This window comes from Oryctolagus cuniculus, chromosome 18 (assembly GCF_051225735.1).
Source record: "Oryctolagus cuniculus isolate XC-2025 breed Fujian yellow rabbit chromosome 18, ASM5122573v1, whole genome shotgun sequence".
NCBI lineage: Eukaryota > Metazoa > Chordata > Mammalia > Lagomorpha > Leporidae > Oryctolagus > Oryctolagus cuniculus.
Window position 1 is genome coordinate 73,934,015 of NC_142884.1, and position 21,733 is coordinate 73,955,747.

General features: G+C 57.6%; 1 protein-coding gene across 1 annotated transcript in view; it reads left to right on the plus strand.

Annotated features, from left to right (window-relative positions):
* The window catches only part of PLCG2 (phospholipase C gamma 2), a 137,331-nt gene that overhangs the window by 57,898 nt on the left and 57,700 nt on the right, over positions 1 to 21,733 (plus strand). Inside the window, exons 3-9 of the mRNA XM_002711657.6 lie at positions 2,956 to 3,099; positions 6,607 to 6,700; positions 7,364 to 7,411; positions 14,054 to 14,138; positions 15,550 to 15,633; positions 19,002 to 19,045; positions 20,586 to 20,658. Of these exons, the coding sequence (XP_002711703.2) occupies positions 2,956 to 3,099; positions 6,607 to 6,700; positions 7,364 to 7,411; positions 14,054 to 14,138; positions 15,550 to 15,633; positions 19,002 to 19,045; positions 20,586 to 20,658 (572 nt within the window). The remainder of the gene's footprint in view (positions 1 to 2,955; positions 3,100 to 6,606; positions 6,701 to 7,363; positions 7,412 to 14,053; positions 14,139 to 15,549; positions 15,634 to 19,001; positions 19,046 to 20,585; positions 20,659 to 21,733) is intronic.

Consider the following 21,733-nt stretch of genomic DNA (forward strand, 5'->3'; position numbering starts at 1 on the left):
TTGTAGAAGTAGGAACTGGGAGGTTTTCTGAGTGTGCTGGTGACTGAGCTGATACTGGAAGGGAGGGCCTGCAGCTGACCTGGACGAGAGTGGTCCTGTGGCTGGTAGGAGTGAGCGGGACCCGCTGGAGCCCATGAGAGGGGCTGGCATCTCTGGGTAATGGGGGCAAGGGCACACAGTTGGGCTGGCAGAGGTCAGCAGAGTCCTGACAGGAGTGGGGCATCACGGGAATGTTTGGTGCCGAGCAGTGGAGCCGGTGAGTGTGTGTGTTCACAAGGATGACCGGGCTGGCTTCCCGCTGTGTGCTGGATCGTGGTGGACCACGGAATCCAGTAGCCGCGGACGGATGCAGAGTAAAACTGATGAGACTTTGCTGGAAGACAGTGTTGCACTGTCTGGAAATTTCTTTAGTTGTGTATGCATGCTGCATTTTTATTGTAATTTATGCAAGATTTATCATTTATTATAATTGTGCTACAAGGATGATTACCTTCTGGAGACTTTTCACTGGGAAAGAATCATCACACTTGATTGTCTTTGTCTCTCAAGTAGATGAAAATGAAAACAATATATAAATGTTTAAAGAAAGAACAAGAATGTTGCTTTAAAGTCTAGCCTCGTGGCTGGCAGTCGGCTGGGTATGGTTGATGGTGCCCAGGCACCCGAGTGCCTTGATGGTCCCAGGGAATTGCTAACAGAGGTAAATCAACAGTGTCAATTTCCTTCTGGAAAGTTAGGAATTTCAGCGTGCCAGATGGATCTGGATTTTGTTTGTGTTTAAGGAACAAGGATGAGAGAGGAGAAAGAAGTCCTCTGGTTTGTGGGTTGGGTGGAGATTGGGGGCATCCTCCCAGCCCCACCTCTCACCCCACCAAAGTTTAGAGATACCTTGTACCCCGGGACGGGGCCACCGCAGTTGCTGAGTGATTCTGAAAACCTCTTGTCTGGAAATAGTTTTGGCTCAAGCCGATGCTACAGAGAGAGCAGAGCTCCTTGGGCCATTTCTCTGGCTTCCCTGGGTGATACCATTTAGAGCTGTGGTTTGCACAGCCAGGACACAGGTGCTGCAGGGATGCTGTGAGATAAATGATAGACTTCACCACTTTGCACACACACTCACTTCTGTGTGTGTTCATTGGTGTTGCTTGGGGCCAGCGTTGTGGTGTAGCGGATAAAGCTGCCGTCTATGATGCCGGCATCCCATGTGGGTGCTGGTTCGAGTCCTGGCTGCTCCACTTCCTATTCATCTCCCTGCTAATGGGCCTGAGAAAGCAGTAGAAGATGGCCGAAGTGCTTGGGCCCCTGCACCCACATGGGAGACCTGGAAGAAGCACCTGGCTCCTGGCTTCAGACTGGCCCAGCTCTGGCCATTGTGGCCATTTGGGGATTGAACCAGCAGATGAAAGATTTCTGTCTCTGCCTCTGTCACTCCATTTCTCTCTATCTGCAATTCTGCCTTTTAAATAAATAAATAAATAAATCTTTTAAAAAATATTTGTCTTGGGCCGGTGCTGTGGTATAGTGAGCCAAGACTCAGCCTGTGGAACCGGTATCCTATACAGGCACCAGTTCTAGTCCCGGCTGCTCCTCGTCAGATCCAGCTCTCTACTGTGGCCTGGGAAAGCAGCAGCAGACGGCCTGAGTGATTGGGGCCCTGGACCCATGTGGGAGACCCAGAAGAAGCTCCTGGCTCCTGGCTTCGGATTGGCCCAGTTCCAACTGTTGTAGCCATTTGGGGAGTGAAACAGCAGATGGAAAACATTGTGTCTGTCTCTCCCTCTATCTGTCTGTAACTCTGCCTCTCAAATAAATAACTAAAATCTTGTAAACAAATTTTGTCTTTATTTGGGTGCGGGTTCTGCTTTCTAACGGTATCAGCCATAGAGAGCTCGGCACCTGTGACCACGCGCAGGTGGGACGTAGCCCGTACTCTGCTTACTCACGGCTTCTCCCATGGCTCCCTGAGCTGTCCCCAGAACTGTGGTCTGCGGAGCTGGGGCTGTGGTGAGACGCTGAGAGCTTCCAGTTCCTTCCATCTGCCTTTCCTTAGTTCTAGTTCTCTGCCCCTCCCGCCGGCTCCCGGTGTGGGAATGGTGGCGAGCCCTTCCGGCTGTTTCCATTGGATTGCAGAGCACCAGCGTGTTTGCTGACTGGCTGAGAGCAGCGCATTGTGTTTTTGAAATCACCCGGATTAGATTCTCCGTGTCTGCTGGAAATAAAATAAAAAATGAGAATTTGAGACCATGGGTGTGCTCAGCGGCTCGGCTGAGCCTTCTCACGGCGTACACAGATTTTAGAACATGTTGCACATGATGAATGTGGACGATTCTGATCAAACGCTCCCTCACCTGTCTGGACTTGGCTGTCCACTGCTGCAGTTCCAGGTTGCAGCTGGGACTTCCTGCCCCACTCTTAGGGCCTCTGGGCCTCGCTTCTCTGGCCAGTGTACTGAAATGGTTGAGCCAGCGCTTGGAGGACAAGGGACCAGAACTCGATCTCACACTCACCTAAGTGGAAAAGAGAAGTTAGTGGTTTAATGTGAGCAGCACCGTCCAGAGGTGGAACGGTCTTCGAGCCCCACTGGACCCAGGGACTTCAGTGGGGCAGCAGGATGGTGTCTGTTAGTCCCAGTTGGGCAGCAGCAGTGGGGGAGATGTCACCAGGTGCCCTGGCCACATTCGTCCCGAGAGGATGCTGGTGGTGCAGCCCGGGCCACGTGCTGGTCCCTGGATCAGTCCCACGCCCGTCATCCTGCAGGGCTTGGGGCCAGTGGGAAACATCCGGGCAGGCCCTTGGCCTTCTGTCGGCCTCCGGGAGTTGGTCCTGAGCTTGAGTGGAGACTCAGGTGCAGAGATGGCGTCTGGTGTCTTTGGGGGATGAGTGTGGGCAGCGGGTGTGTGGCCGTATCCCCGGTGGAGATCCAGCTTCTCATCGGCTCCTGTGGTTGCCTTTTAGTGGATATCATGGACATAAAGGAAATCCGTCCGGGAAAGAACTCCAAGGATTTCGAGCGTGCGAAAGCAGTGCGCCAGAAAGAAGACTGCTGCTTCACCCTCCTGTACGGCACCCAGTTCGTTCTCAGCACACTCAGCTTGGCAGGTGGGTGCCTGCTCCTGGGCTTGTCTCCCACGCCACACCTCGGTTCCCTGCTAGGGTGCTCTCCAGTCCTCAGATGCTCACAGCTGCCTGCCTGCTCGTGTGTGTTTGGGGCACCAAGAATGTGGATCCCAGCTTTGCCTCTTTGGCTGTGCATTTTTGGGCAGGATACTTAACCTCTCTGAGCTGCAGGCTGCTCAGCTGTGGCACACAGAGAAGGATGCTGCCTTTCTCACTGGGAAATGAGGAGTGTGTTCAGCATCTCCCTGGCTCAGGCTGAGCGCTGCGTTAAAGGTTAGAAGTTTTAACCAGTGCAGGCCAGGCTCTGTCAGGTGAAAAATGAGAGCTGCCTTCTACCAGCACAGGCCGCAGTGAAAACCTGACACTGATCTGCAGGACCTGTCCCGAGATCTGGCATTGCACGCACACTTGCGTGCACCTGCGTTTGTGTGCGTGCACCTGCATATGTGTGCGTGTGGGCACAAACACAGACCTGCGTGTCTGTGGGTGAAGTTTCTGGCCATCCCTGTGAATGTATCACTGAGCGGGAGGCAGGAGGCGGGAATGGCACTGTGAGGAAGTTCAGGTGCTTTGCCAGAGGCAGAAGCTGTGCTTCCTTTCAGGTCCAGTCCTAGAATTTGTAGACTTGGAATCGAACTGATAATCACGACTGATGAGAGAGAATAAGTACTGTTGGAAGCGAACCAGGGAAGTGAGGGCACTAAGAGTTGTGAGATAGACATTTAATGGAGTCACATAGGACTTCCTCATCTGAATTTACTCTTCACAAGCGTCTTGGGAGCGTGGGTCCCTAGCTGGGTTGCGCTGGACCTCAGCAGGCTTAGAAGGATGGCTAAGGGCCAGCACTGGTTGCAGCAGGGTAAGCTGCAGCCTGCGATGCCAGCATCCCAGATGAGTGCCAGGTTCACGTCCCAGCTGCTCCACTTCTGATCCAGCTCCCTGCTGATGTACCTGGGGAAACAGCAGAATGTGGTCCCCGTAACTGGGCCGCTGCCACCCATGTGGGCGGCCCAGCCCCAGCTGCTGTGGTCATGCGGGGCATGAACCAGCACATGGAAGATCTCTTTCTGTCTCTGCCTCTCCTTCTCTCTCTAACTCTGTCTTTCAAATAAACACATAGATCTTTAAAAAAAAAAAAAAGGGGGCGATGGGTGAGACCCCATTGCTACTCCGAGGAGGCTCACTGTCCACGTGTGGACGGGCAGCCACAGTGCCCTGCGGTGAGAGCTGCCGTTCCTGTGTAGTGGGTGCAGCGTGCGCTCTGTGAGTTCGGGGTGCCTCGTTCGTTCTTGGTGCAGAGGTGACCTTTGAACTGGGTGTTGAGGCTTCAGTAGGAGTTGGGAGGGGGAGAGAGAGGGCAGTGCGGGCCCTAGAGGGGGACGTAGGGAGCTGGGTGTGGGAAGTGCCGAGCGGATGTCCTGTTTGTGGTATGTGGAGGGCAGGAGAGGTGGAGCAGGAGACCTGGGCCTCACACCCGTGAGCATTCAGGACCCCGTGCCCTCGGCCTCACTGAAGGCTGAGCCGGGGCGCCTGCTCCTGGAAGGGAGACCCTGGGAGCCCGGGATGCCAGCTTTGGTGTCTGGCCCATTCTGGGCTCCCTCAGGTGGCGGAGAGGGTCCAGACCAGGATCTGCCCTGACCCCAGCTCTGGCACCGGCCCTGAGCCCCTCTGAGCCTGGGTTTTCTCCCCCTCCGCGTGGGATGAGTAAAAGCAATGCACTGGGCATGCCATGACTATGCCTGAGAAGTCACAGCGTCTTCCAACTGCTCTTTCCTGCGAGCTTTTGGGAACCTCCTTGGCTCAGATTGGCAAGGTCCCTGGTGCCGAGGAGAGGGTCACAGCTCGACCACGCCTGTGCACAGCTGCCTCTGTTGTACTGTGAGGACGTGAGGCCCGGGGTGTGCGGTGGTGCATGAGCTGTGATCATCCCCAGCTGTGATCTGTCCCCAGATGCCTGGCTCTTAACCACCGCTTGTCCCTGCTTTCCCCATGGCCACTAGAGCCATCTGCTTCCCAGCGCTCACCCCAGCCTCATTGGAAACAGGAGAGATGCTGACGCTGCTCAGGGCTCAGATGCCCTCAGGCCTAGGACCAAGAGCTACAACTCTTTGCTAAAACAAAACCAAAAGCTGAAGCTCTGAGCCTGTGGGAGGCTGAGTCGCACCCTTCTGAGATGTTCATGTCCTGATCCTGCAGCCTTGAACTTGGCCGCTGTCATCTGACACAGATGACAAGGCTTGGCAGGTGTGGTTATGTTAAGGATCTCGAGATGGGGTGGCCGCAGTGTCATCACAAGGGGCCCTGTAAGGGGCACACGGCTGAGTCGGCCTCAGACATGGAGCTGTCATGACAGAAACAGCGGTCAGGGTGACATGGGGACAGGAGCCACGGAGCGTGGGTGGCCTCTCAAAGCTGGGAAAAGCGAGGGGCCGGATCTTTGCCCAGGGATCCCAGGAGGAACCCCTTGGAACTGTCTGTCCTCTAGCACTGAAGGGCGAAACCTGTGTTACTTGGAGCCCCCAGGTGTGTGGTCCTGGCTTGACAGCGGCACAGGATGCCGGCAGCACACCCGGGGATGTGGAACTTCCCCCTGTGCCCGGCTGCCCACCTCTGTCTTCTGATTTCACTCCTTTGGGATGAGACCCAGGCAGGCACTGGGGTCTGCGAAGACCCTTCTGCCACAGGAGCCTGGCTGAGATCCCCTGCCCGGGCCTGGCCCAGTGCCTGGGCTTGAATTCCTCAGCTTTTTGGTCCACAGACTCAGGGTGCGCTCAGGCGAGGGCCGTGGAGGCTGGGGTGAAATCCTGGGTCTGCCCTGGTCTGAGTCTGCTTTGGCTGTCAGACTGGGTGGCTGAAACACGGCGGGTGTTTTCTGATAGTTCTGGAAGCCCAGGGTGGGGTTAAGGCACTCCCCCTAGCTGGGTCAGGGGAGGCTCTCTCCTGTGGCTTGCAGGCAGCTGCCCCCGTGCTGTGGGCTCGCAGGCCCTTCCTCCGTGTGTGCCTGGATAGCGAGGGGGCCGTGGGCCGTGGTCTTGCTTTCTGTTCTTCTCTCTCTCATGGTCTTGTCTGAACCCAGTCACCCTCCACAGGCCCCCCACATGAACGCCATCATGTTGGGGATGAGGGTAACACCATTTGAATTCTGAGGGGTCACAAACATCCAGTTCGTGTTGGCCCCTTGGAGGCTGGTGGCCTTGGATGTATCACTGAACCCGGTTCAGACTTGGTTTCCCCATGTGTCAAGTTTGCTTGGGCATGGGAACTAGCCTGCTCGTGACCACTGCAGGAGCAAGCGCGTCATGGGTGTGTGGCCTTGTCTCAGATGTGAACCAGGTAAGAGTGAGGGAGCTGCTTTCTTGGGTGCCCTCCTGCAAAACTAGAGATGGGCCCTGGCTTCTGCCATGTCCTAGCCTGCCCGGGCCTTGGGTCTCTAAGCTGAGGTTTTGACGGGAATTAACACAGCACTTCTGTCCCCATGCCTTGCTGCAGCTGACTCCAAAGAGGATGCCATCAAGTGGCTCTCGGGCTTGAAAATCTTACACCAGGAAGTGATGAGTGCGTCCACGCCCACCATCATTGAGAGGTACGTGGTGCTGGCCCGTTTCTCTCTGTCTCCGCTCACCTACTCATTTCTTCTCTCCATGGCCAGCACGGGCTGAAGGGCAGAGAAATGGGACGTTGCCTCTTGGAGGCTCACTGAGTGTCCTGGATGCAGTTGGGTGCCCAGTGGGGTTTCCCAGTAGGTGGCCCTCTGTGCTGGTTTTCACGTTGGTGTGTTGGGGCCCTGCATTAGAACTGGAGCTGTCCACTGGGGTGTGTGTCGGGGGTGCGGGAGAAGCCGTTCTCCTAAAGGATTTCCTTGGTGCCAGGAGGGTCCCCAGCTGTCGCACCCTCGTGGGTGAGGACAGTGCTCTGGGGACTGTCCCTTCAGGATCACAGGCCTCTGGGTGGAATTGAGCTACCAGGGATTCTTCCCCCAGTAGCCCAAAGGCCCCACTGTGCACTGTCTTTTCATACCAGCATTTTGCAATTGGCCATTATCACCAGAGTGATTTGTCAGTTTAAAGAAAGCCCTCTTGGCTCAGATGGGGCACTTCTGCCGCCCGGACTCAGCCTTGCAGAGTTGGAGGCGCATCCTTTCTGTTCTAGTTGCCCTCGTCCTCACGCCCAGAGCTCACCTAGACTTGCAGACGGCTGTCTCACTCCCTCTCTTTGTCTCTCTCTCGTGTCTCTAATCTCTCCCCAGCTGGCTCAGGAAGCAGATATACTCCGTGGATCAAACCAGAAGGAACAGGTAAGAGTCGCTCACGTACGTTGCGTTTTCTTCTTCTTGGACTCTCCTTACTCCGTTCCGAGGAGGGTTGGGGCACGCTTTGCGGTGGGCAAGATCCTCAGGAAGTCAGCTTGGACCTGCAAAGTGGCCGGTGCCCTGTGACGTGCTGGGGCCAGTGGCCACAGCAGCTTCTTCCTGGGGGAGTCTCCGTTCTGGTGGAAAATTCCAGGCTAGATGGACTGACTCTGCCATGGGCATCTGGACCTCATTGCAAATATTTGAGCATCTCCTACGTCCCGGGGATGCAGCAGTAAACGCCATCAGTGAGCCGCCTGCCCTTGCTTTGTAGTGGGAGAGGGACTAGCCATGAAGTGGATCGAGCTAAAAGCCACGATGTGAGGGCCGGGCAGAGGTGCGAGGGGTGTGTGAGCACACGTGGTTCAGCTTGCTCAGCCGTCTACACCACAGTGCCTCTCAGAGACGCTCCCCGCCAGCACACGGAGCTTTCTCCTTCACCACGCGGTTTTGGGTTTTCCTTAGACTAAGTCCTGAAACCAGCTCCTGGCTGATGGACACAGAGGAGTCCTGGTCTTTCATGACCGTGAACAATGCGGCCGGGCCGTGGTGGGAGGTGGGCCTGAGTGGGATGGCAGTGGTAGCAGCAGAGCCATCGCCGGTCCAGCGTGGTGGCTGGAGAGGTGGCATCGCCTGTGTGCATGCACCTCCGTGGAGCCTGCGTCCCTTCGCATGGCGTCTCCACACTTCGGCCTTGGCTGAGCTGGTGGCGGGGGCGACAGTGTATGTTTTGTGACATTTGTGTTGCTTGTTCTGTGGGTGCCGCTGAGCGTGCGGTCCTCTAGGCTTTGCTTTTTCCGAGGCGATGATGCAGTGTTGATGGACGACACGGAGCCCCAGTGCTGCCATCGCTGTGCGCTCAGCGTCCTGGTCCCTGGCGCTCTGTAGCCTCCTACCTGAGCTGCCTGTGGAGCAGTTGCTTTCCCCTTTATCCAGCCAGGGTTAGCCGTGGGGCTGTCACGTGGGAGGTGCTAACAAATCCAGCCCTGTCATGTGGGAGGTGCTAACTAAACCCCGCCCCCTGCCGTTGTGCTGCCCCCAGCCCCCGCTGCATTTCCCGAGAGCCTTTGCGTCTCAAGGTGACCGTGCTTGGCCCGTGTCAGAGGGCGTCCTCCATGGTCTCTGATACGTCGGCCCCACGGCAGACCCTGGAACCGCTCGCCAGGAGGTGGTTAAAAGCCAGCCAGCAGCTCCCCCCATACTGCCTCTTCCTCTGCCTTCTTCCCCCTCCTGTCAGCAGTGTCCCCTGCCTGTTCCCCCACTGGCCTCTGCTGGGGTCCCCGAGGTGGGGTGAGTGAGACCCAGGGTTGGAGGAGTGGGCATGTGCTGGTCTTTCCCAGCCTTTGGCATGGTGCGTCCCCCGGTGCTGTCTTCCTCAGCCGACCATGGTGTTTGGGGTTGAGACTGGCGCAGGGATGGCAGAGGAGCTGCCCTGGGTCCCCTCCCCCACGGTTTGGCAAGGGTTCGAGGCCTTGGCTGTGAGGCAGGCATCTCTGCACGTTGGCACATCACGGAATTCTCACGTCTTTCTTGCTCCGGGTGAGTCTCACACGGCCCATATGGATGGAGCTCTGTCTGTGCCCTGCTGGTCTGGGGCCTGTATCAGGTGGCAGGCCACTTTGTGCTGGGCCCCTGCTTGTGTACCCGCTGCCTCGCTCTCTGCCTCCCTCCCCGGAGCCCACCCTGCCTGGGAAGAGCGGAAAACCCTCGCTGAGGCTGGGAGCCGGCTCACAAAGGAGACTTTCACTGAGGTGCCCACAACCCAGCCAGCAGCTTCTGCACGGCCAAGGTGCCTCCCTTTCCTGCCACCCACGACTAATCGCGTTTCCTGATGGGAAACAGAGGCGCCACAGAAGCAGGGGCCGCCTGGAGGCGACGGAGGCAGGCTCGGGGCGGTCTGGCTGGGCAGGGCCAGCAAAACAGGCGTTTAGTTTGGCCCAGGTGCCCTCTCCACCCTTTGACTCCTCCAGTTGCGGAACGGCATCTGTGGGGTCCCCCGCTGTGGGTGCTCAGCTCACCGCTGGCCAGCTGCTCCTGCGCCCGTGTCCTCCCCAGGGGAGGTGCGTGGCTTTGTGGCTCACGGTCAGGGCTTTGATGTCGATTCTCGCTAAGGACACTCGTGCTAGTGACAGCTGCGGCCGTGTAGAATCTTCTCTTCCCCATTTGAAGACGTCGAAGGTGGTGTAGGGATTTGGAGCAGCTGTGAAGTAGCCGCTTGGGATGCCCCAGTGCTGTCTGCCAATGCCCGGTTCAAGTCCCAGCTCTGCACCTGATTCCAGCTTCCTGCACTGCACGCCCTGGGAGGCATGTGGTGATGGCTCAGGTAGTTGGATCCCTGCCATCCACGTGGGGGTGACTCCGATGGGGCTCCTGGCTTTGGCCTGGCCCAGGCCTGGACATGTGGGGAGTGAACTCGTGAATAGAGAACTGTCTCCTTGCCTGTTAAATGAAAGGAAAATAGACAAGTAAAAGCAGATTGAAAAATTTGTCTTTTTTTTTTTTTTGACAGGCAGAGTGGCCAGTGAGAGAGAGAGAGACAGGGAGAAAGGTCTTCCTTTGCTGTTGGTTCACCCTCCAATGGCTGCTGTGGCTGGCATGCTGCGGCCAGTGCACCGTGCTGATCTGAAGCCAGGAGCCAGGTGCTTCTCCTGGTCTCCCATGCGGGTGCAGGGCCCAAGCACTTGGGCCATCCTCCACTGTACTCCCGGGCCACAGCAGAGAGCTGGCCTGGAAGAGAGGCAACCGGGACAGAATCCGGCGCCCCGACCGGGACTAGAACCCTGTGTGCCGGCACCACAGGCGGAGGATTAGCCTAGTGAGCCACGGCGCCGGCCTAATTTGTCTTTATGCCCTAAGACAGCTGTAACTGCATTTCCTGTTTGCCAGTACATGGTTCTGAGGGTAAAGGACACTCAGCTAGTGTGCAGCCATTGCCCCATCCACTTCTAGAACTTTCCCTCCAGGAAGGGGGCTCCATTCCCACTGAGCAGTACCTGCCCCATTGCCCTCCGCCTAGCCACTGCACTCTGCATCTCGATGGGTTTAGTGACTTGGGCAGCTCCTGTGAGTGCAATGCTGCGTCCTTTGTCCTTCTGAGTCCGGCTTGCCTAGTGAGACGTCCTCAGGGTCCCACCACGCTGTAGCAGGTGCACGTACTGATTGTGTCTGTTCACTTAGCATCCGTGGAGTTGGGTTGTTTCTACCTTTTGGCCACTGAGCACAGTGCTGCTGTGGACATGAGTGTGCAGATACCTGTTCAAGTCTCTGCTTTCACTTCTTTGCTGTGTGTGCCCAGGCGATGGAATCCCTGGATCACATGGTGACTGTGTTTGCCAATGTGGCACTCCACTGTGCACCCCCACCACAGTGCACAGGATTCTGCATTCGTCATGGCTTTGCTGCACGTGTTTCTTTCCCTCCTCTGCCCTGATGTCTGAGCATATTCCCGTGAGTTTGCATGCCTGGAGTGGGCATGCCACTGTTTAAAAAATGTATTAATTTGAAAGGCAGCAACACACACACACACACACACACACACACACGTTGAGAGACAGAGGGTCAGAGAGATCTACCTGCTGGTTCACTCCCCAAATGGCTAATGGCTGCAACAGCTGGGTCTCGGCCAGGCTGAAGGCAGGAACCAGGAACTCCATCTGGGTCTTCCTCGTGGGTGGCTGGGCAAAATATTTGGGCCGCCATCTGCTCGTTCCCAGGATGCATTGCAGGGAGCTGAATTGGAAGCAGAGAGGAGCCGGACTCAAACCAGGCACTATGGTCTGGGACGCAGGCTTCCCAAGTGGTGTCTTAGTGCACTGTGCCACAACCCCACCCTGTGCACTTCCCTGTCTCCTTCAGCCCTGCCAGGGACTCTGGGGGACTGAGCGGGGCCTTCCGGGAGCAGGTGTGGGCCCAGTGCACACAGGTTTCCTGGGCCACCAGTCAGGGATCTTGCCCACTAGAATTGCCTGGGCAGTGTTGGCCACACCCATGCAGAGGCTGCTGTGGCTAATCTCACTGGTTCGTCCTGCGCTTTGCTGGGCACAGACTGCTGCTGTCTCTGATTCGGTGGGTCTTGGGCAGGGCTCAGGAATTTGCATTTTAATGCAGTCCCAGGTGATCTGGGTGCTGTGTGTGTGGAGAAGCCAGCCCTGTCTGCTGTGGGACCTTCTAATCACGCGTGGCTGTTTAAATTGTGTTAATGGAAATTAGATAGACAGTGTGGCTCCTGAGCTGGAGAAGCCGTGTTCGAGGGCTCACGGCTGGCGTGCCGGGCAGCAGAGGTGAAGCACTCCTTCTGCCATCGTGGGAGCCCTGGGTTTGGCTCTAAGTCTGACAAGTCCCGGTTGTGTAGTTGGGGCAAATGCCTTCTCCGTGCCTCAGTTTCCTCTTGACAAGGGAGAGGAAAGGCTAGCCCCGCCTCCCCGGGTGCCTGACTCAGACGCTCGGTATTAATGTCTGTTGTTGCCGGTGTGTGTTGCGTAGGCTGGGGTTAGTGCTTGTGCAGCGGCAGGGTGGCAGGTGAGTTCCGGGTGGCTCTTGGGATGCAGGCTTGAGGGGTCCTGGGGCTGGGCTGGGCTGAACGGGGAAGAGCTCTGTGATTGTTTACTGCTGTCTGCCGAAGAAAAGGGAGGCGCTGTGGGTGGCCTGTGATGGGTGGTGGACTTCCTAATCCTGGTTCCTAACCCACTGCCCGGGTTGCTCCCCAGGCAACATGATCTGAGATGTGGGATTGAATGCAGGAGGCTTCCTGGGGGTGTCACAGCTCCCCAGCAGCCCTAGAGAGCCGAGCTGAGCTGAGTCCACTCGGACTGCCTGTTGGCTGTGGGCTGCTCCTGGCAAGAGATGGGCCCTTGGTGAGGGAGTGGGGTGTGGGGTACTGTGTCCATCTGATGTCCAGTCCCAGAAAGGGCTGAGCGTGTGAGCTGCTGGCAGTGGTGTGCTGTGTGTGCTCAGGCCAGGGGCAGCAGCATGGTCCCCGGAGTGAGGGACGGGCTCACCTAGGGACATGGGGCAGGGAGGCCTCCGTACCAGGAGCCCAGAGGAGCTCTTTGGCCCTGCTTTTACTTTTGAAAAAGAGACCTTAGGGCCGCCGGCCCAGGTGCTCGGGTTCTCACGCCCTGGTCCTGAGCAGCTGGGCCTCTCCAGCCGTCTCCCTGTGCCTCTTGCTGGAGTGGATTGGTTCCTTTGCTCTGTTGTAGCCTGGGCTCCTGAGGGCACCTGGGCCTTCCCTCTGGCCTGGGATGTGCTGCCCTGGGCCCCTGGCTGGGTCAGGACCCTCTTCCTGCTGCCTCTTGCAGTGTGGCCCCTGCCACCCCTTGCCTTCATCCTGCTCTGCCCCAGTTCCCACCTCCCCCCCCCCGCCCCCAGCCAGCCTCGCCAGGGCCTCCTGTGGCTCTCAGCGAGTCCCCGTGAAAGCCGCTGGTGCTGGCCCCATCGTGGTGTTGAGGCCGGGGAGCAGCTGCGGGTGAGGGTGACTGATGGAAGGCTGGATGTGAGGGCGCTGGGAATCCAGGGGCAGGTACTGGACAGTCACCTCTGCCTCTTCCTGAGGCTGAGTGGACAGTGGTGGCGGAGCTGGGTCATTTACTGCCTGCGGCCTGAGGCCAGTTCATTTCTGGACCACACTGGGGCCTGGGTTTCCTGTCCAGGCTCCACTCCCACCAGGGTCACCCCTCCCTCTTGTGTGTGTGGCTCCCTGGGCAATAGGCTGGCGGCCTCTGGGGCAGCCTGGGGTTGAGTCCAGCACAGACTGGACACCTGAGTGTCCGTCTACCTACCTGGAAGATGACGGCAGCAGTGGTACTAAATGAGCTCACCTGTGCCTAGAGGGATGCCCAGTGTGGTCTGAGTCCCAGCTGCGGTCACGGTCACCGTCACTGCTGATGTTAGGACGCTATCCCCTCGGCTAGAATCCGCTTTCCTTCCCTTCCTTGTAGACTGAATCCTTCCTGAGCCTGGCTCCAGGAATGCACGCCCGTCATCCTGGTCATGTGACCCCTCGTCCCGGTCCTGTGGTTGTGCTCTTTGGAATCTGGTTCGGATGAGGCTCCGCGGCTGCCTGGCTGTGACCTTGAGCAGCACTCCCTGCAGCCTCTGCCCTTGCCCTTGTGGACCTGGGGTCGCTCCCATCTCCTGGGTAGTGAGGGGGCTCGGGGGTGGGGAGCATAGGTAGTGCTGCCTGGGAGCACCCAGGGCAGCCTGGCACATAGTAGGTGTTCACGTCTGGTGGCCTCTGTTCCTCTGCCGCCGTCTGGCCTTCAGTGACCTTGCCTTGCTTTGAACCCTGCAGCATCTTGAATCCAAGGTCTCCTGGCCATCTGACCCCGTGTCCTGCCCACCCTGGGTCTCCCGTGTGACCCACAGCATGGCCCTTCCCACTTACCATGGTGCCCAGTGCCTGTGGGCCCCGCGTGCCTTGTTTTGGGTGGGCTCCATGAACGGCTCTCGGTGGTTTTCTCCTGGTGTGTGTGTGTGTGTGTGTGTGTGTGTGTGTTGGGGGGTGGTGGGCAGCCGAGGCAGGAGCAGGCATCACTGCACCCCCTGCCCGGGAACCCCGCGGCTGACGGAGTCTGGTTTCCTCTTTGGCAGCATCAGCCTGCGCGAGCTGAAGACCATCCTACCGCTGCTCAACTTCAAAGCCAGCAGCGCCAAGTTCCTCAAGGATAAGTTTGTGGTGAGTTTCGGAGCTCACCCTGGGAACCACAGGAACTCAGGGCCCCTGCCACATACCCGTCCGTGGAAGGAGGCCCGAGAGAGGGCCGGGCCCCCGAGTGCATCTGTCTTGGCCGGCCAGCGCGTCCCGTGGATAACTCGGGCCAGGTTCACCGAGCTGCTGACTTGGAACGTCTGAACTCGGACGCGCATCTACCAGTCCACTGTTCCCTGTGTCCCCGGCCACCCCACAGCCTGGTTTCTTCCTGGTGGCATGGGCACAAGTGTGCCTTTTGGACGGTCACCAGAGTCCTTCTGTGGGTTGCCAGGGGCATGGTATTTTGTGTGCCTGTCCTGGTGGCATAACAGTCAGGGTTGCCCCTCTCTCCTCCTCTCTGACCATCCACCCTTCCACCTTGCATCTGGTTTGGGAATGTTCTCGGGTACTCAGGCTGTTGGTAGAGAAAGCAGCAGAGCCGCTCTATGAGTGGCAGGGTGGGGTGCAGTAGGCGGGGCTTTTTCCAAATGGGGGATGGGTGACATTATGCGTGGCCACCTTGCTTGCCCCCGGGGCGGTCCTGACTCATCGTATGCTGTGGACGTCACTCTGTCCAGCAGCCCAGCTGGAGGCCCACCTGGCCAAGCCAGCGCCAGCCCGTTCACAGGAGTCCTCAGTGGGAAACGCTCGTTTGTGTCTGGAGTGCTGCGCTCCCAGGAGAGCCAGCCCCTTTCAGTCCTTAGCAAGCAGTCCTTGGACCCTTCCCCGCTACTGCCCTACCACACTTTTCCAAGAATGGAGGCACAGAGAGCGGTTGAAGGATGGGAGAGGCATGTCCTGTTGACTGCCCTGTGACCGGGAGTTCTGTCCTGTGTCAAGGGTGCCTGCAGCCAGGCGTCCTGTGGGTCACATCCTGCCTGGTCTCAGGGGTGCCCTCTCTGGCCTCTCTCCCATTTTGCAGATGGAGACATCAAGCACCTTAAAGGGTCACGTGGACTGCCAAATCCATAAAGTGCTTGATTGGAGCTGAGCTGTCAGACGACAGTTTTGGCCACAATTTTTGTTTCAGTTTTTGTTTTTCCTTCCTCCTTTTGCAGTTTTGAAAAAGCGAGCTGTATGTGCATACCCAATCAACATGCCTGGGTTTGGAAGCCATTGAAAGTGCTTTCTATCCCCACCCCCCAAAAGAGGGAGTTAGCTGTTAGGTTTCACGGGGAGCTGGCTGAGACCTTCCTGCTGGGACTCGGGGCTGGATGTCCTTGGTGTGTGTGCTCTGTAAGCGCCAGGCAGGTGGATTAGAAACTCGTGCACACTTTTGGTTCGGTGTGGTTGTAGGCAGCATTGTCGAACGGCTGTTCTGTTGGCATAAGCGGCCAGAGGCTGTCTTAGGGCGGACATCAGACGTCACGTGGTCACGCTTGTCTTCTGTTCACAGGAAATAGGCACACAGAAGGATGAGCTCAGCTTCGAGCAGTTCCATCTCTTCTATAAAAAACTGATGTTCGAACACCAAAGATCGGTAAGGTGATTCTCGAGCAGGTGGCCGAAGGTGTGTGTGGGTTCCCTGTGTTCCCGAGAAACCCACGAGGATGGTTCAGTCTCCCTTTGCGTCCAGGAGGGAGAAAGTGGGAATGGCGGCAGCGTCCCGTTTCCATGGATTTGATCGGCTCCAGTCGCTGAGTTTTCCACCTGTGGGGACGGCGCAGGGAAATGGAGCTAGCTGGTTCTCCTGGTGGGAGTGGCCCTGGGCTTGCCTGGAATTGAAATCTGTTCAAGTAAAAACGTATAACTAACTCCACTGTTTGATCTCACCTTGGAAGGAAGCTCCCAGCTCTGGCCTGACTCAGTCCAAGGTGTTACAGGCACTTGGGTCTGTCTCTCAAATACTTAAAGAGAAAATATGGACTATTTTACAATGAAGATGAACTTTCATTTTGACCTGAAAGTGGCGTTTTGGGGAATCTGGCAGAAAGAAAGTACCAGAACCCTAGAATGCACTTCCAGATTGGTGACTGCAGCACGGTGACCCAGGCTGGCCGAACGCCTGGAGCCCACCGAGCACCCAGTGGGGGCGTAGCTGGGTGAGCCGTGGCCTCTGGGTGCCGTGCAGTGTAACGTAGCCACTCAGGTGCAAGGATCGGTCCTGCTGCTCTTAATCGGGAAAGATGTTTCTGATACTTCGTGGGGAGAGCCAGTGGCAGATGCAGGCCTAGAGCTAAGTTGAACTTTTTGTTTAAAAAAAAAAAAAAACAACCATAATGCTGGGGCCGGCGCCGTGGCTCACTTGGCTGATCCTCTGCCTGTGGCACTGGCATCCCATATGGGTGCCAGGTTCTAGTCCCGGTTGCTCCTCTTCCAGGCCAGCTCTCTGCTGTGGCCCGGGAGTGCAGTGGAGGATGGCCCAAGTGCTTGGGCCCTGCACCCGCATGGGAGACCAGGAGAAGCACCTGGTTCTTGGCTTCGGATCAGCATAGCTCCGGCTGTAGCGGCCATTTGGGGGGTGAACCAACGGAAAAGGAAAACCTTTCTCTCTGTCTCTCTCTCTCTCTCTCACTGTCTGTCAAATAAAAAGAAAATTCCTTAAAAATACATAACATAGAATCATTCTCCTTTGTATGTTTTCACGGGCTGAGAGAAAGTGTGGAAGGATACACAATTCACATTTAGCGTTGACTGACGTGTGTGCCGTGTGGGAGACCCTGCACTTTGTTTTTGCACACTGTGATTTCCTGGCTACTTTTGCAATAAGAAGCCGGGTAAAGCATAAACAGTGGGGTCTTCTGTGCTATGCACCAAGTGCACTGCCTGGTGGGCTGCAGGGGGCTCCAGGGAGAGCTGGTGGGGAGCCAGGGGGTTTGTGGGGCCTGGGTTGAGTTTCTCTCACCAGCTGTGTGAGCTCGGGCAGGCCCCTGACTGCCACTGGCCTCTGTCTTCCCCTCTGTGTGATGGAGGTGGTGACAGCTGACCTCTTGGCACTGGGAAGGCCCAAAGAGGGACCGAGAGCTGAGGGTGCAGGTGCTGTAAGTGAGGAGCGTGACTGTGGGTGGCAGACAGTGGTTGAGTGTCTCTGAGTGCAGGACTGCAGGTGGCCACGGGGTGACCACTGGCTGTGGGACTTGGGGTGCATCTGCGAAAGTGAATGGGAGAAGCAGTTCCTATGTGCCTAGGTCGGGGAGAGCCATGCTGTGGAGTCTTCGCTTCCCCATGTGCATCGTAATCAGTGATGGCTTTGCAGGTAGAGGACGAGGATGCCAGGGTCTGGGGCTGGGAGAACTGGTTTGTTAATATATTTGTTTCAAGGACAGGGATGGCAAGCAAACAGGTGTGAGAACACAATAGATAGCATCTACTGGCTCTCCACATGCTTGCAGCATCTGGGGCTGGGCCAGGCTGAAGCCAGGAGCCAGGACTCCATCCAGGTCTCCCACGTGGGAGGCAGGGACCCAAGCACTTGGGCCATCACCTGGTGTCTCCCAGGGAAGCTTGAATTGGGAGTGAGTCTGGGACCTGAACCCAGGCATGTGTTGTAGACTGGGTCTGTGCAAAAGGCCTGTGCCAAATAGTGCTTAGTAATAGTTTGCCTTGGAATTTCAAGATTCAGTTCCATCAGACAGATGGCAGACACATCTGGAGGACAAAGTTTGCACGGCTCAGGTCTCCTTTGTGGCAAAACTGCACGTAATGGGTATTTCAGGCTGCAATTTTTATTATGGCAGAGAGAAATCTGAGTGAGAGTTTCCCAGGATTCCTAAATTCTGCCAGCGCCCCATTGCCCAGTGTGGAATGTTGAGAAAAATGAGACTTTGCCAAAGGTTTCCCCCTGGTGGCTGGAATGCCACATTGCACCTGCTGTTGGTTGTACTTGGCCTACAGGTTTAAATGTGCTTGAAATCAGTCGCCTGCGTTTAGAAGTTGGGCAGCTGTATGTCCAAATGCAGATATCTGGAGTCTCATGAAAACGTTGAACTCTGCTGTTGGTGGGGCCACAGCTGCCGCGGGGCACGTGTGAGTAGGAAGGAAGCCGTGGTCTTTCCCCAGCCCCGCCCCCCACTGTGGATGTCACCCCCTCAGCCACAAGCAGCTCTGCATTGGTGACCGTCAGCCCCACTGTGCAGAGGCACAGCTCCCGGGCTTGGCCACAGCAGTGTCGAATCTGGTGGCTTGGGTGTGAGAAAGAGGATACCCTCTGGCTACCTGGAGACGTGCACCACCACTTCCCCTCGCTGGCCCGTCACTCATCGTTCTGCTTAGTCCCCACCCCCCTGGCTGCCAGCACGGTAGAGAAAGGTCTTGGCCCTGTGCCAACTGGCAGGAGGCTGCACTGCGTTTCTCAGGCTCCGTGGGGGCATAAGGCCACACGTGGTGACTCACAATCCACAGATCCATTCAGGCTTTTGCGTTGCCAAATGGTTTCCATCTTGAGGTTGCCGGTTCCTCCGTGTGTCCATCCGCCTGCCTGCCTAGCGGTGCTCAAGCCTCAGAGTTTCCGTAAGTTTGGCAACAGCAGGAACATAAGAAGTGTCTGGGGGGCCTGGAGGAGGAGTCGTTCACGTCATTAGCATCTGTCACGTGTCACAGAATTACTCGAGGGGTTCGTGTAGTCGGGTGTCACTGAAGTTGCTGAAGTGATGCTACCTAACCAGAAATGGATAAGGTGTGTGTGGCTGCATGTGCACACATGTAGTGGACATATATGCACGTGTTTGCGTGTGTGCAAATGAGCAAGAACTGGTGCAAGGGGAAACTGGGCAAAGTGCTTTCTAGCACCCTCTGGTGGAGGAGTGCCATCATTGCCACGCTGTCCGATGCTTCTTCCTTGAAGTCAGAGGTTGGAGATGCTCTCTTTAGTACCTCACTTCCGTGTGTGTCTTCTCTGTTTTGTTCCAGATTCTCGACGAATTCAAGAAGGATTCCTCCGTGTTCATCCTGGGGTGAGGGCCGTCTCGGGCGCTGTGCTGGGCACCGGTGACCTTGTGTTTGGGTCTCTGGGGGCGGCCACCTCCGTGGGGCAGCAATAGATCCCAGGGGTGGGTGCTCCTCGGGGAACTGGCCATCCCGCACCTGCACGCCCGTGGAGCAGTGGTCTGTATGGGGTGTGGGGAGCATAGCCCAGAAGGTTCCGTACGAAAGCCTGGCGGCTCAGAGGACTTCCTGGGACGTAACAGGCTGATAGGTGTTGTGCCCGAATGGTCCCAGAATTCTGAGAAATTCCTGGGTGAGCAGGTGTTGCTGGATGGACGTGAGATGAAGTGTACAAAACACGTCACGCAGTGCATGGCACACATCATGACTGGTAATCATATTATCATTAAAAAGTCGGTGCCGTGGGACTTGTCAGAACCCTTACAGGGCTTCGGGGTTGGCAGAGTGGGGGTTTCTAAGGCGGCCTGTGTGACTGGGAGAAGCATTTCCCATGGAGTTAACGGCATGGGCCATGGTCTCTGGCACCAGACCCGGCCCTCAGCCGTGGGCGGCTGCTCCTGGGGTCACTCTCTAAACCTGGGCCTCCGAGGATCGCCGGCACTCTTGAGGCACACCTGATTTCCGCTGAGCGTTTTCATGAAAGGTTGGCGGGAGACTGTGAGACTGGACAGGGAAGGCTCGAGAAAGACTGGGGTGCGAGACGCTGCGCTCGGGCCCCTGGGTGGCAGAGGGGCTGGCGTGAGGCGTGTTTCCCTCCTGCACTCTTTAGGGAGACCATTCCCCCGCCTCTGCACGGGCTCCAGGAGTGCCCTCGTCTCCCTGGGGTGTGCCGTCCCGTCCCAGCCAGGGAGCTGCCAGGTGTAGGGTGCAGCCGGCACCCCTTCCTTGCTGGCCCAGGCCGGGGCCCTGCCCTTATTCAGAGCGGGGGGGGGGGGCTCCCTGCCATCTAGGGAGATGCCCTCTGCTGTCCCTGGCTGGTGGCTCTCATGCCGCAGCATGGCTAGGGGGCCGGGGCTTCACGTGTTCCCCACCCTGCTTCCGAGCCCCTGAGGGCCCTGGCCAGGTCTGGACGGAGGCCCCTGTGTCTGCAGCATCTGCTCCCGCACTGTGCGCAGGCGCCAGCCGTGTCCCTGCCTCCCCACTTTCCCTACAGCCCTTTGCAGTTGGGGTCCCCTTGGCCTGCCTCCCTGGCCCTCCCGGTCCTTGGGGTTTCACTGCTTCTTGCTCCACAAGCCGTCCTGGGCCTCCAGCCAGGGGTCTGGGCCCTCTCGGCCCTGCCCCAGGCATTCCCCCCACCCTCCCGCCCCCGTTCCCTGTCGCCTGTCTCCCTGTCCCGTGTCCCCCGTGCGTGGCTTCTCTTCCGCACACATGTGGGGTTTCCCAGACCTCAGAGTGCACAGGACGCCCCTGGGAGCGGCTCAGTGCGGGTTCCAGGCCTGCGCCTGCCTGGTGCCCGGCACAGCCGGGGGACCCGAGGGACCGGTGGCCAGCATCACCCCGGGGTGATGGACGGCGCCCTCTGAATGGCCTCCCTTTCCCCGAGGGCAGGAACACCGACCGGCCGGACGCCTCTGCCGTTCACCTGCACGACTTCCAGAGGTTTCTCTTGCATGAACAGCAGGTGAGAGGGCGGAGTCAGAGACGTGCAGGGGGCTGGGGAGGGCAGGGCTTGGGCGGCTTCCTGCGTCGGGGCCTCCTCCTCCTCACCCCACGCTGCCCGCGTCACCCACCACTCGCACTTTGCCATCTTCAACTCTGGACTCAGAAACGGCTGCAGGCCTGGGTAGAGGACAGGGGCTGCAGGCTGGCCGCAGCTCCCCCACCAGGCTCTTGGGTGTCACTCCCCAGGGAGCCTTCCATGACTGGTGGGAGCCGCAGGACCTCTGGGAGAGAACCAGCAATGCTGCCTGCACTGTGCTTGTGCCTGGGCTCTGAGCGGGTGGCAGAGTCCAGGGCACTGCATGCTGGGAGTGGCTTCCCTCCCGGAGGACTCTGGGCAGTGTCCAGGGATGCTCTGGTTGTACTACTGGCTCCCGGGGATGCAGGAGAGTGGTGCTGCCCAGCCCCCTGTGTGCACAGGGCAGTCCCCTGCGCACAGGTGTCCAGCCCCTCGGGATGGGAGTCCCCACGGCAGGGAGGTCAAAGTGAGATTTTCTTTCTGGCTGTGCAGCCATGAATAGGCAGCTTAGCTTCTCTGCGCCCCTGTTTCTTCGTCTTTAAGTGGGGTTGAGAGCCCCTGCGTGTCAGACCTGAGGGGAGCAGAGAGGACCGCACAGATCTGTGTGCATGAGAACCTGGGTTTATCTGGGTGGTCACTCACAGATGTGCACACACACACGCCCGTGCACACACACACACACCACGTTTTTATGTCTTTAGAGTCTTGTTTATTTCTCCCCTCATTTATATAATTTTTTGGATTTTTAAAAAAGTGGACTTTATATCATCCTCTTCACACAAAATCTAAGTTCGGAGAGCATTTCTCACACCCCAGGGTGCTTCAGGAAGCTCACGGGAGAGCGAGGTGGAGACGGTAGCTTCCGGGGTGCAGGCATCTTTGAAATGCATTGCAGGTTTTTGTAAGGTGCTGTTTGCACAAACTTGCAGAGGCCCCTGGCACACAGAAGTAGACCAAGCGGCCTTGGGCGCTGCCCTGGGCTCATGACCCAGATCAGAAACAAGGGGGCTTTGCCAGT